Source organism: Lissotriton helveticus, chromosome 2_1 (genome assembly GCF_964261635.1).
Source record: "Lissotriton helveticus chromosome 2_1, aLisHel1.1, whole genome shotgun sequence".
NCBI classification, from domain to species: domain Eukaryota; kingdom Metazoa; phylum Chordata; class Amphibia; order Caudata; family Salamandridae; genus Lissotriton; species Lissotriton helveticus.
The window spans coordinates 1801219725-1801233631 of NC_136059.1; the positions used below are offsets into that span (position 1 = coordinate 1801219725).

A 13907-nucleotide genomic window follows, 5' to 3' on the forward strand; every position below is an offset into this window, starting at 1 on the left:
TAGGTCTTCTAGCCTTCTATTTCTTCTCAGCTTTGCTATTTAAACAGTTGATGTTGTGTATGATATTTTGTTAGCTACAGTTTTTTAATAATGTGCTTCATCTTTCTCATCCATGCAAACTCACATCTGAACCTCCTCTGTCATGGATTTAAATATTTCCTTCCGCACAACATTCATCGTTTCTTAGGGCTCAGTGGCAATAACATGAGCACTAATCTCTGTCTTTGCTTCAATTCTATTCTTCTATTTCATGTGACCTACTGTCAACATTTAAAGTCTCACAAATCATATAATACTTGACATCTCTTCTTCAACCTTAACCATTTTCTGGCTCCTCCTTCTGATCTCACTAATGTTTCTGCAAATTCTTTCAATTTATCTGCCTATTTTGTCTCTGAAAGTCGTTTTTTTCACACTGCTTCTTCTATTCATCTCCCACAAGCCAGCAGGACTAACACTTGAATAATCATCTACCATGGATTTCTTTTCCTTAACCTATAAATTAGCTACTGCTATTTTTATTGGCAAAATGTTCCTTAGATTCATTACCTGTTTTTAACTATAGCACAATTTTCCTATTGCCATAATTATCTAAAATCCTTAAATGAATTTTAGCTTACAACCTTTTCATTTTCTAAATGACATCTGGTTTTAATGCCGGGCACTATTCTGAGTCAGCCTTGCTTACTGTATCTAATTTCATTTTTCATTTTCACCATTCCAAACTATTGTCTACTTTGGTACTTTTAATAATTTACAACTGCTATAATACCGTTTTTCTCACTTCTCTACTTTCTATTCTTTTGACATTTCTGGTTTTATTCTGTTCTGCTTTTCCTCTTGAATGTCAGGTCATTGTTTTTCTGTTTCTTGGAAATACTAAACATCTTCCTCAGGTCCTCTCAGGTATGATACAGCACACGTCTCTTCCACTGTCCCCTACTCGTTATTAATTTTAAGTTTTTCCTAATTTTTATACATAAAATGATCAAGTCATCTTTTTGTTTCCAACATTCTCTGACTCTCCATATGTAATTTTCTGCTTGTCTTTCTGCCAATAAATTAGTGGCAGCCATTTAGCTTTCTCCACCTAAATTCCGAAAAAGCTGAAATCGTATTCTTTCTTGCATCTAGGTCCCTTAGGTTTCCAACGTCCATTTCCTTTCCCCTTTCCTTTAATCCCACATTTTTGTTAGCTTGGTATTTATTTTGAATCTATTCTTACTTTTCAAAACAGATGTCTTAAGTTTCTGGGACTTGCAATTTCAAACTGTACAATCATAAGAAAATCTGGTCGTTTTCTTCTGTACATGGCAACTAAATTCTCATTCACTGACTACTTTTTCTCAATTGGATTCTTTTGTCCGTTACTTGTTAGTCTTCCACAATATGCTGTGTTTCCATTTCATTTTTTTTTTTTAATGCTTCTCTTCGTATACGTTTTGGTCTGTTTAACTCTGCTCCGTACTTATCTTCATTATTTTGGTTGTCTATTGTATGGGATTTTCAACTTCATTATGCATTCTTTTTCAGTTTATTAAAGCTCGTGCATAATCTTATCTGGTTGACTTACTTTCTCTTTATCAATCCACCTACATTTACTCTCAGTAGAACAAGGCCCACTTTTTGCCCTCAGTTGCCTTCAGCCGCGGCCCGTGCAGGTAAGAGTGGTGAGTCGTTGGGGGCGGGTGTGGGGGGGGATTGATGATGAGGGAAAATTAAATAAATAATAAATTTCCCCTCGTCATTGTCCATTGAACTACCCCACTCCACCCCGCCCAACCGCCCCACTGCTCTTACATGCACAGGCCGCGGCTGGTCGCATGTGCTCCTTCTAGGTCCAGGTCACTTACTTTCCTCGCCCAAGGTTATAGAGTGATCTCTTCCTACTATATCCAGCTTACCATGTTTCTTTTATAAACATCTGCAAGGTTATTAACTGAGTCTCCCTTTCCTTGCCAGTCTGTATAATTTTCTGTTTTTGTTTTATATGCTCATTTTCATGGTATTTTCTGATAATTTGTGCAGCTTATTTTTGTCCCACCTCTTTGGATATATCTACTTCATAAATTAATATAAATACAGTATGGAAATGCGTATTAATGCTAAACGCTGGATGGTTTCTCAGATTTTATTTTGACTGTTTTTGTTTTACCACAATACTGTTTATCACAAAAAAATCATTGCTTAAGAAAGTAGCATTAGTTCATCTTACTTCACAGAGAAACACAAAGACAAATGAAACAATTTGTGATCTATTAGTTTATATGTAAAATTACAAAGATGTTTCAGATTTATTCAAAATTCACATCCTTTTTTAGAGGCTGTTGCTTCTATAGGAGCTCAGTGTACCCCTTTTTGAATTGAGGACACACACATTTGAAATAGAAGCGGAATGCACCTAATATGTCCATACCTAATGTCGACGTCTCAACATTTTTCAAAGATTTTGTCGGGATTAGATATGGGCATTAGCACGTAATGGACCCTTGAGCCAAATATTATTCCTGGGGCTGTATTACGCAAAGTGCCTTAGGGGCACCATTGGTGGGTGTGCCCACTTTGTGCATCCCAGAACACATTGGTATTACTGAAGGGGCCACAGACAATTGTGGGGCCTCTTTTGTAATACTGCGATTGCAGACTCACGGGTTGTGCCACACTATCTCAAGAGGGCATTACCTCATTTACATTTGGACGTGGTCTCATGCATTTGAGGGAATTTCTTTGCCTGTGCGCAAACGCCATATTATGGATGTGGGCGCAGATGCAAAGAAGCCATCAGGCCAAAAGGTGGCACACTGCCAGTGAGCCCCCTGAGGGGCAGACATCTGGAGGGGACAAAGAGGGTCCCATGGACTCCTCAGACATTCCCCAACAAATCAGTGCAGTCACTCACTTCACCTCTCTGCAGGGAGATCTCAGTCTCCTCTCTAAAGTGCTGGCAGGTGGCACCTGCACAGTGAAACATAGAGTGGCTGATTAAAGCAGCTGCTCTGTATTTCACTGAATGCGCTCCCTCCTGAACAACCTTGAGTTCGCAGCTGCCCTAAGGTCAGCCCATTAATTGTAATTTGTTGCATTGTTAATGTTTGCACCAAACTCACCTGTTTATAGGTGCACCGCGGTGCAAACATAAAAAGGTGCACCCGAATAAGAATATGGGCCCTGGTGGCTAAGTAACTAATTTTCCAGCTGTTTCACTATGTCTAATAATTCCAATATCCAGGCAGCCATAGTGTCATATGGCACCAGCCATTAAATAAATGACTTCATTTTATGTTTAAGGAGATCACTAACAAATTTAAAGCATTCTAACAGGAACCTGTATGAGGACTGGCACATATATATAATCAAAATTATTAATGCCGTTCTTTTAATTAGGAGGACGCCTCAAATATTAAGAAATCCCTTAGACCACTCATTATACATGGATGACAGAGTTGCCTTTTGTTTTGCACATTTAATGGGATTCAGAGTATGATTTAAGCAATACTATGCAAGTGGAGGGTTGTCCCAGGAAGTTATTGACCAGGGTGGAGTCTGAAGGCCCTGAGGCCTATTTGTAAAGGCATGTAATAGTACGTAAACGAGTACTCCAGGAGTACTGCTCTACAAACCCTAAAATCCATTTGTGAACCTTCTCGTCTGGAACTATTAGAGCAATCTGACCAGTTCCTTCTTTTTCTCAGACTAACACCGGTAAATCCAAGGAATAGTGTATGGTCTTCAACCCAGCAGAAAGAGATCAACCACTGCTGAAGAAGTGCCCTTTTAAAGCGGACTCCAAAAGCTACATGTTGTAAATCGCAAAGGAAGATTGAAGTTATCTCAACTCAACTCAGTTTAGAAGTACTTTGGAACCGACAATGGCATTCAGATGAGATAGATGCAGCTCTAATGCTTCAGTGGTCATTCTCAAGATACGGCTGTGCAGGTTTTATTTTTCTGTTCCAAGACCGTGAGAAGGAAAAACATTAAAACTATAATTGTCTCAGCAGACTTTAACATGTGGGACAGTCTTTGTATATAAGATAACATTAGACAAATTAGACAATCCACAGTTGTATTGTTTCCTGACTCGAATCCTTTACCAAGCACGGAAAACATGTAGAGCCATGTTCTGACAAGGTTATGATTACCATTTGTCATCTCTTTTTGTAATACAATGTTGTTCATTTTATGACCTGGGATGTTTTATTAAATTACTCTCGAAATGAAATCTGTTCTATATTGAGTTTGGTAAATTTTCCATGTAATTTGGCAATTTTTCATACTGTCATATACATTTATGGAAATGAACATCCCACTTTCCTTTAGGATCAAATTCATATTAAAACTGCAGGGGACATTTCCAGGATCCATATTAGAGGTATGGATGGGGCATATGGTCCTTTTTTGCACCTTAACTACAGAGATAAATATGCTTTGAGAGTCGGAGTTGTGTGCCCAATTTTGTAATAAATAAATAACTGTAAACTGCATATTAAGTACTTCTAATGCTTAGTGTAACATCAGAAGTATATATAGCACAAGTAGCTATCAGCTCCATGTTTGCTGGTAACTCACTGACACAGATGGTACTCTCTATCTTGGGAGACTTTTGAGACATCCACAAGGTTGCAGGGTGCCATAGTGCATATTATGCCCAGGGCTTATCATCAGTGCTTCATATTCACCCTGCCAGTCACAACTAGGGGTCACATTTTCTAAAAATGCATGCAACGTTGCACAGTTCTCTAAGAGGTTGCGCTGGGTTGTGTGACAGAGGGAGCAGGAGAGCATCATATTTACAGAGAAATGGCACTCTCCTCCCCTTTCTCTAGTGCCTGTGCTGACTTCAGCTGCCTTGTGCCATGCACACACCTTGGCGCCATAGCGCTAGGGTGGGTGCTTGAGTCTAGCATAGGTTTTGTGCAGAAACTGTACCCTTCCTGTACAAAATACTATGAATAGACAAGTTCAAACACTCATCCCACTTTATATGTTTACTGCACAGTGCAGCACACATGCAAAATAGAAAAAGAAAGGAGAAATGTAAACATTTCTCCTCTAATGCCTCTTTTCAGATGGCGTTAACTTTCAGTGCTAAACCCGGTTTACTATTGTTTGTAGATAGGGTTTTGCATCAAAAGACATGGGTGGTTGCATGGGAACACTTATGTATCAACAACGCAATGCCCCCTTGGTGCAAGTAACTCAAAGCAATGCTTTGTGCTGCTATGCGTTACTTGTAGCATCCTTTCCAATGCAAAACAAGTTTTGTGCTGGAAAGTAAATTGGTAAAAAATCATTTTATGCTGGTTAGAATCACTATTGTGTCGCTAACCCAGCACAACATGTTTGAAAATCTACCCCTATGTGTGTAGCACCTTCTGTGAGTCATACATTTACAGTGCCACTGAAAACATTTTTGCCTGTGCCCATGCTTAGTAACATGAAACATTAGCATGGACAGAAACACTCCTTCATTTGCATGCAGATCCAATGAGGAAAATAAGAAAAGATTGCAATATGCCTTTTACATTGTGTAAGAAAGTGAATCATTAATTGGAGTGGTTGGAAGTCCACCATAAGAAATAAAGGGCCTCCTTACGATGCAGGTCGGATGAGCGTCTAAGCGGCATCATAGCAGAAACGGGACCACCCGACCAGAAGTCTGCAGTCCCGCTACGATAATGTGGATGCAACCACCTTCATAGCGGTCAGAAAATGTATTTCTCCTATTGCAGCTTGTGCTGTAGGCTGCAGCACAAGCGGCAATAGGAAAAATTTACTTTTGAAACATCTATGAACCGTGTGGCAGGCACTTCATGCTGCCTGCCAAACGGTGCCTGGATGGTTGGGGGGCACAACAGGTACACCACAGGGCCCATAGCAGGGGGCCACAGGGGACAGGGACACTGCTATGGGTTCGAAAAGATCCTTTCTGCAAGTGTTTTCATTGCAAAAGATCCAACATTAAAAGGCTGTTGGAAAGGTGCATCGTAATCCCACGACAGTGCCTGAGCAGGCACCACCTCCATTTTGGGGGTTACGATCAACACCCCGCCCCGATGGGCCCCTACATCCAACACTAAAATCCGGTTTCAAACAGGCCCTGGGCCCACAACTAAATAGAATACAGACGTCTGGTGGGACAAAAGCAGGGTCATTCAGCAATGAGATAGGGAGTACACAAGAGTGGTAATCTGCTTCTGTTTCATCCTGTTCAAGGGTGCAAACATTTTCATGTTCCTCAGACAGACCTGTGGGCAGGAGTTGACACTGTTGTGCTAAGTGTATGGATGGTATCCCCCACCCTGAAGATCCAGCTGAGCTCAGAGGAGTCTTCCGTGCCCCTACCTGGTCAATCAAAGTGGTCCATTGTGTAGATCCTGGGAGGAGATTCACTCCTCATTAAGATAAAGCATCTGCATGACAGCTGCTTAAGAGCTGACATAAATGAGCCTTTTGGAGCTTCCAGCAGTGGTAATGTAATGTTCTTAAAGTTACTTGTCCAAAATACATACTAAAAATCCAACTTCACCATTGAATTGGGCTTTTAATAAATAATAGACAGAGTGGCTGAATTATTGTTCTAGCTGGCCCCCAAAATCAAAATAGCAGAATTAATATTCTAATCTGTACTCTAGTTTTTTTCATTGGACAGCCATGTCCTCCAGAGTAAAAATAGCTGTTGGATCCTTGTCAGTTTTATGGACATGGTAAAATTACATTTCTATGTTTCCCATTTTTAAATACTATCCACCGTACATTGTAGTCTACAAAGCCTACATAGAGGTGACTATTGAATACGTAAAAGGAAGGTTTTTCCTCGGTCTAAATGGTTATTTTGAAAGGTTGGGCTACAAGTTTAAGCTGCAGGAGTCAGACTACAATAGTAAGCTTGAAGTCATGTTTCCTTGTCATACTAGTGGGAGTCACCATAAATGCTGCAGTCTACAGGTGACATTTTATTTATATGCTACAGGTTTATTTTTTGCACCTTATAAGACAATTAAATAAGCCAATTAGGGGTTAGCAAATTTTACAGGTCAAAGCACACATTGGGCACTACACAGCAGTGATCCAGTGTGCAGAGTTTAAAAAGCAACCATAAAATTCTGAAAGAAATGGGGAAAGGGGAGTTAGGCTAAAAAAGAGACGTTTTCACACGCTGCCCAGTCACAATATTTATACAGGTGCAATTGCACTTGTAGAAAGAGCACTGCAAACTCAGAAATATTACAGACAATTTAATTTCATGAAGTGTAATTAAACTCATAGATATCAAAAATGCATCTTTCATTTTAGCCTTGTATAGGAACTGTGCTATTGCAATTAATATGGTGGAAATGGACCTAAGATAATTTTCTAATGCATATAGCAAGCATTGCTACAGTAAATACAATTTTGAGGGTAGCTTTAAGGGGTTATATCAATAAAAAGAGATTACCCTTCACTTCAATACCACAGTCTCATAAACTCTGAAACTGTGTGTCTGCTAATCATTTCTCTATGGGAATGTTGAAACTGAAACAGACATCCACAGTTTTCCTAGTGGAGCTTTTATGCAGAGAATTCAGATCCTATTTAGAAGACCTTTGGGAGCAGGACTTAGCACAGTCCATGTGTGTAGTAAGATTTAACATTACAGCTTGGATTTAACACATTTGCTCTGTTTCTAATAGTTTATCATTATTCATAAGAGAAAACTTCGATGTATCTTTAAGTAGATGGCTCTGTAGAGTTTTCTTTATGCAATGGCCTTCTGGGAAAAGGAACACCGAAAATGCAAATAGTTTGGCATTTGGTATTTGGGCACTCTCAATACTATACTGAAATGATGATCCCTATGAAGTAAATTGTAACAAAGAATTTGCAAAAGTGAAGACCAGCTCCGGCCATTCATAGACAAAAACAATTGAGTGTCCAGTGCAGACACAGCAATATTGGAGATTGTAAATGATGCGCTTTCTTATATCAAGGTAATTTTTTTCTCCTTATCCTCATGAGGCTATCAGAGGCATTCAACAAAAGTCAATTATACAGTTTGTATGTCGCAATGTTGTTGATAAAATTATTGTTTGACATAAATATGGTGTCCTAGGTATCAATAACCAAAAGTTTCAACTTCAATTAAATCTTATTATAGTTATTAGTAACTCCAATAGTGCAATATTTTTGTTAACAATATTTAGTACCCAGTATTTGTGTTGCATGATATTTAGTCTGTAATATTTTAGCATCATACTCTTCCATTCATACATGGATCCTATATGTTCTGTTCTAAAAAACTTTTAAAAAACTCGTATCTTCTACTATTTTTAAGATGATGACAGCCAAGTTCTATATGGAAATCTCCAACCAAGATACATTATCCTTCTTCCAATGGTTCCTTGGAACAAGTATTGGGTAACTGACCACCACCACAAACAAACCCCTCAAAAAACAAAATTCCTTCTGATTTCTCTTCCTATCTGCTCATCCCTTTCCTCTCCGCCTAGAAGGCCACAAGTTTACCAATGAAATGTAGCAAATTCTTGGAACCCATCTCCTTAGCTAAATGGGTACAATTTCAAGTTAGACTTATGTGAGGAATAAAAGTTGTCCAATAGTCATTCAAGATCAGTCTATATTTCTTCCTAGCACCCCAAACATATACACCTTGTTCCTCTTAAGCTTGTCTTACATGCAGCATCTAGGTTGGTTTCTGGAACTAGTAAGCATAACAACTTCAATCCTGAACTCTCTGAAGTAGTTTGCAATCCATGCCAGGAGCATACATAAGCTGGACTGCATTATTAAGAAAACTCTCCATTCTAGGACAGAACATTATCTAACACATGAACTTGGCTCCCTTGGTTGGTCAGTGAACACTGTGCTGCAGAGCTCAGACACCTTTGTCCTTGAATGCCCAACATGAAGAAAGAAACATTTCTTAAATAATCCTTCTTGGGAACCTAACCCAAGGCATTGACTTTATCCTGCCCGCTAAGGAAACTCCTGATAAAGTGTTCAAACTAAATTGAATAGAATGATGATTCTTGAAGTGATCTGAATCACTAAAACCTCTCACTAAGATATCTTTCAATTGATGACTTTCGTATGCTCTCTAACCTTAGCGAAGTATTTGTCCGGTATATGGGCTTTCTATTCCACTAATCTCATGTGTACAACCATGTCTATTTAAATTATACCTTTTAATTATATGCCCCTCTTATTTTTCACTCTTCTTCATCTGCCATTACTATATAATATTCCACATATATGCATTCACATTCAACATAACTGTTTCAAATGACTTATTATATAGTTTTAGAGTCTAGAAAACATGTTTTCTGGAATCACTTGTCGTTGACTCTGATGATCTGCTTTGCAACCAATGTGAAGTGCTCTGTCACCCACTGGGACATGGCTGTGCTATTTAGAACCACAAGCAAAGAAACAAATAAGTAAAGAACACATGTAGGAAGCTGGCTCTGTATATACTATACCAATGTAAGATATAGTGTTCACAGAGTCCCATAGATCCCCAGAGGTATCGCAGAGGCTAAATTAGATAATACCTTACTCCAGTACCCTCCTTATAAGCCTGACTGCTCAATCACACTACCACAAAGGAGAATAACGCAGTAGCGGTTCCTGGAGGGAGTGCTGCAGGGCGCTGAGGCGGGGGAGGGGCAGGGTGGGGGTAGTAAACTCCGGCATACAGCCGATCAGAGTTAGGTAAATAAATTAATGCCAAATGCGTTGCAGCGCACACAATTTAATTCATTTTATTTATTTATTTCTTTACCTAACTCCGATCGGCCATATGCCGGAGTTTACTCCCCCCCCCCCCCCACGCTGCCCCTTCCAGGCCCCGCCTCACCGCCCCGCAGCACTCTCTCCAGGAGCCGCTTCTGCCTTACTCTCTTTTATGGTAGTGTGATTGAGCAGTCGGGCTTATCAGGAGGGTAGTGTAAAGCATATGCTGTACACACGCAGGCAAAAATTGATGTTGCACACTCAAAGACTGAATCCAAACCAATTGTTTGTATAAAAAGTTATTATTCTGTTGTTTTATTTCAAGAACCAAGAATTACTTAGTAGGATAGGAGGTAAGTTAAACTCTTCATGCAATGTTACTTTCAGTACTACAGTGAATACTGGATTTGTAGGAACATTCAGATTACTTTTACAGTTGAGAAAACGATGTGTGAACCGTTAAAAAATGTTTGTAATTACGTTTAGATTACTTTGTGATTACTTTTCTAGTTTGGCATGAAACACACTTCTAACACAGTTGAAACAGCACAAGACATCGATAAACAGGTTAACTCTGGTGAGGGCCTAAGTTACTCTAAGACACTCAGTCTGCAATGACCGGATAGGGGTGTAAGGTGAAAGGTCCCTAAGGGTGGCATAATACATGCTGTAGCCCTCAGAGGCCCTCCCTGGTCACAAGCCCCTTGGTACAGGGGAACCTTTTACACTGGACTTACATGTGGCCCGGGGATGTGCAGATAGTGGGTACAAAGGTGCAGTTTTAGGAAAGAACACAGGTGCTGGGGCCTGGTTAGCAGGATTCCAGCACACAGTCAAATTGGTATCAGGTATCTGGCAAAAAGTTAGGGGGGATACCATGCAAAAAGGGGCTCTTTTCTACAACACATTTGTGCTTGGTAAGTAACATTATACAATCAGATAATTCTGAATGGAAATATGTACTCCAATTGAAAGCAAAGCCAAACAGCCAGGTGCTAAATTATAATCAAGTTGCACTGTGCCAGTGCAGAAAGGGATTATGCGCTGGCACAGCAGAAAACAGGGCAATGATGCACCCATGGCTGCTTAAAAATGACCCTGCCTGTAGCACCCACTACCAAGTCTCTCGAGTAATAAACAATAAGCTACATGCGAAAAAAGAGTTGCCTCTTAAGCATTTTCTTATGAGATCTGTGTCAAGGTTTCGACTCCTCTTCCTCTGTCTTGCACAAGACAGACGCGGTTCTATGCTCATGGCGGCCCTGGGCAGGGAGCTTAGGTAGGGGGCCCCCGGAGGAACGCAGACGCGGAGGCCAGTGAAGAGGGGGGGTCAGGGTGTTTGGAAGTAGAACAGAGCTGGAGGCCGCCAAATCCCTGCCAGGGGCCGCCACACAAATATGTATCCATCCTCAGAGGATTATTATAGTAAGGATATATATTGGCGTGGCGGCCCCTGGGGTTTGGCGGCCCTGTGCAGGTGCACAGCTTGCACACGCCTAAGGCCGCCCCTGCACAAGGGCATTGTAAACATATGCTATAAAGCATGCATCATAACGTGCTCCGTAAAACGTGCTTCGGCTGCTCAAGTTGGGCACAATGACTGACTGGGGCTACTGTACGGAAAACGACTTCCTCTTGCAGCTGGGGCCCATTTCGGCACAGAAATACAGCATCCCTTCAGGACTTTCTAATAATACTGAATTACCGCCAACAATGGAGCTCAGTTAATGTATTGAAGTTAACTAAAGATATAATTAATGGAACACTGAAAATATCTCCAAGCGGTGTTCTTTCTTTCTTATGGAACGCTCATGTTGAGTGGATCAGACGGGGTACCATTTTCAGATTTTAAACTCCTCTATTTACAAACTTACCTACCGTGAAATATACTTACACATTCTTCTTAAACTACAAGATAAGATTTGCAAATAATTGGGAAACATGATGGCAAAATGTTGGAATTTGTATTCAAATAAAATAGGAGTTAATTGTAATCATTTGCAAAGCTTTTTTAATTAAAGAAAAACCTTTAGAAAAAGTGGCCACTGTTTAACAGTACAATGTGCCACAGTTTTAAAATTCACAAAAACATAACCATCTGAATGGCAGCATATATATTTTCTTGCGCCTATTTATACTGCAGCACTGTTCTCTTGGTTCTTTTTCCTTTGCCCATATTTCTCGTCTCCTCCAATCCCTCCCTCCCTCTGTTTCACCTCTTTCCACGCTTATTCAAATCCTTCCTCTTAGACTGCCTTATTTATTTGTTTTCAATTTTTCCTTCTCTCTTTCATTAATTTCTTTCTTTTCCTCTCTCTGCTTCCCTACTTCCTTTCCTTCCATTATTCATTATTTCTCGTTCATTCATTTTTTCTTTGCTTCTTGCTTGTTTCCTTACTTACTTTCTCCCCTTCCCTTATTTCTATTCTTGATTCCTTCTCTGTCCATGCTTCTCTCTTTTCCTTCCTTTTTCATTCCTTCAACCTCTTCGATCGCTCCTTCCATCATTTTCGTTGACTGCTGCCTATTGTTTCATCTTTCCTTCCCTTCTTTCCTGTACTCTATTTCCCTGTCGCGCTCAGTGTCTCTTTCTCTTCCCTGCTTTCCCCACTTTTTTCAGTCCTTACTGATTCGTATCCTTCCTTCCATGTTTACGTTTTTGTCTTTGCCTGCTTCTAGTTGTCTTCCTCACCCATTCTTAAATTTTTATCTTGCGCCCAGGTACTGTTATCTTCTAAGTGAAAGTAAATATTAAAGTCAAGCTTACTCAATTTAGAGCGCTAATTGCTGTAATATTCAATTTATTGTTTATGTTTCCTGCCCAGGTTTTACCTTAACTTTGTTACAGAGGAAGTGGATAATCCTGAAAAGTAAGAAATCACTGCTTTTAAATTACAACCTACAAGAGTTGACCTGTTTTCATTTCTCTTTCGAAACCTGTGAACAGTATAAAAATATATACCTCTTTCAACTGAGAATCATTCAGTTTAAATGTTTGCACCCTTCAATTGCGATCACGTCAACTTTTTAAAATTATTTTAATTTAATTGATGCAAAGATGTAATTTTTACTGATCTGTTCTAAATATATCATAACTTACTAAACAGAGAAAGGGTATGTGGTCTGAGTGGCTTTCCCCAACAGCCCCCTCACTTGTTGAAAAAGGGTGTAGATACCTTCTCTCTTTGTATTTCCTCTCGGATGGTTTACTGACAGGATGAATGAGGTTATTGCTGCTCTACTTTGGAATACTATAACGCAGTACTGTAATTAAAAGTGGCGGCTCCTCGAGGTAGTGGTGCGGGGCGGTGAGGCGGGTGGAGGAGGGACAGGGGGGGTAGTAAACTTCGGCATACAGCCGAATAGAGTTATCCCCCAGATGTATCAAGCATCCATTTTGCGATTCCTTATTAGCAAAAAATAAGGAATCGCTAATAAGGAAAAGCAAAATGGTATGCAAGAAGAAATCACTTTTAAAATAGCGATTTCTTAAAATTCCTTAATTGCGATTTGCAAATTGCGAGTCGCAATTAAGGAATACCTCCCCATTCATTCCCATGGGCCAAGAGGCCCATAGGAATGAATGGGAAGAATTTTCAATTTGCGAATCGCAATTAGCGAATCGCAAAATGAGAATGCGATTTCAAGGGTGCAGGGGTGTCCAAAGGATACCCTGTTGCATCCCCTGAAATTGATCTGTGCACATATCTTGCGCACACACATGCCCTTAGGGCATGTGTGTGCGCAACATGAAACTTTGAAAAAAGCACTTTAGTGCATTTTTCAAAGTTTTTGCAAATTACCATGAAGTTGTACTTCATGGTAATTTGCGAGCCCTATTAGCGAAATCGCAAATTTTTTAAACTTTAATGCATTGCATTTAAGGAATCTTAATCTGAGATTCCTTAATTGCAAGTAATCGCAATTTAGCGAATTATCAATTTGCGATTTTTGCATTTGGGATGATGCATCCCAAATGTAAAAATACCAGTCGCAAAGGGGCAGATTCTGAGAATCCGCCCCTTTGCGAACGTTTCTTAGCTTCATGCATCTGGGCCTAAGTAAATAAATAAATAACACTAATTACATAGACGCGCGCTGCAACGTCAAATGGCGATGCTGCGAGCAATGTAATATGTTTTATTAATTTATTTATTTACTTAACTCCGTTCGGC

At 39.8% G+C, this 13907-nt stretch overlaps 1 protein-coding gene across 1 annotated transcript in view; it reads left to right on the forward strand.

Moving 5' to 3' along the window:
• LOC144818900 (cystine/glutamate transporter-like) overlaps nt 1-13907 on the forward strand; it is an 868430-nt gene that overhangs the window by 543057 nt on the left and 311466 nt on the right. The window contains exon 6 of the mRNA XM_078676760.1: nt 12558-12602. Within this exon, the coding sequence (XP_078532886.1) occupies nt 12558-12602 (45 nt within the window). The remainder of the gene's footprint in view (nt 1-12557; nt 12603-13907) is intronic.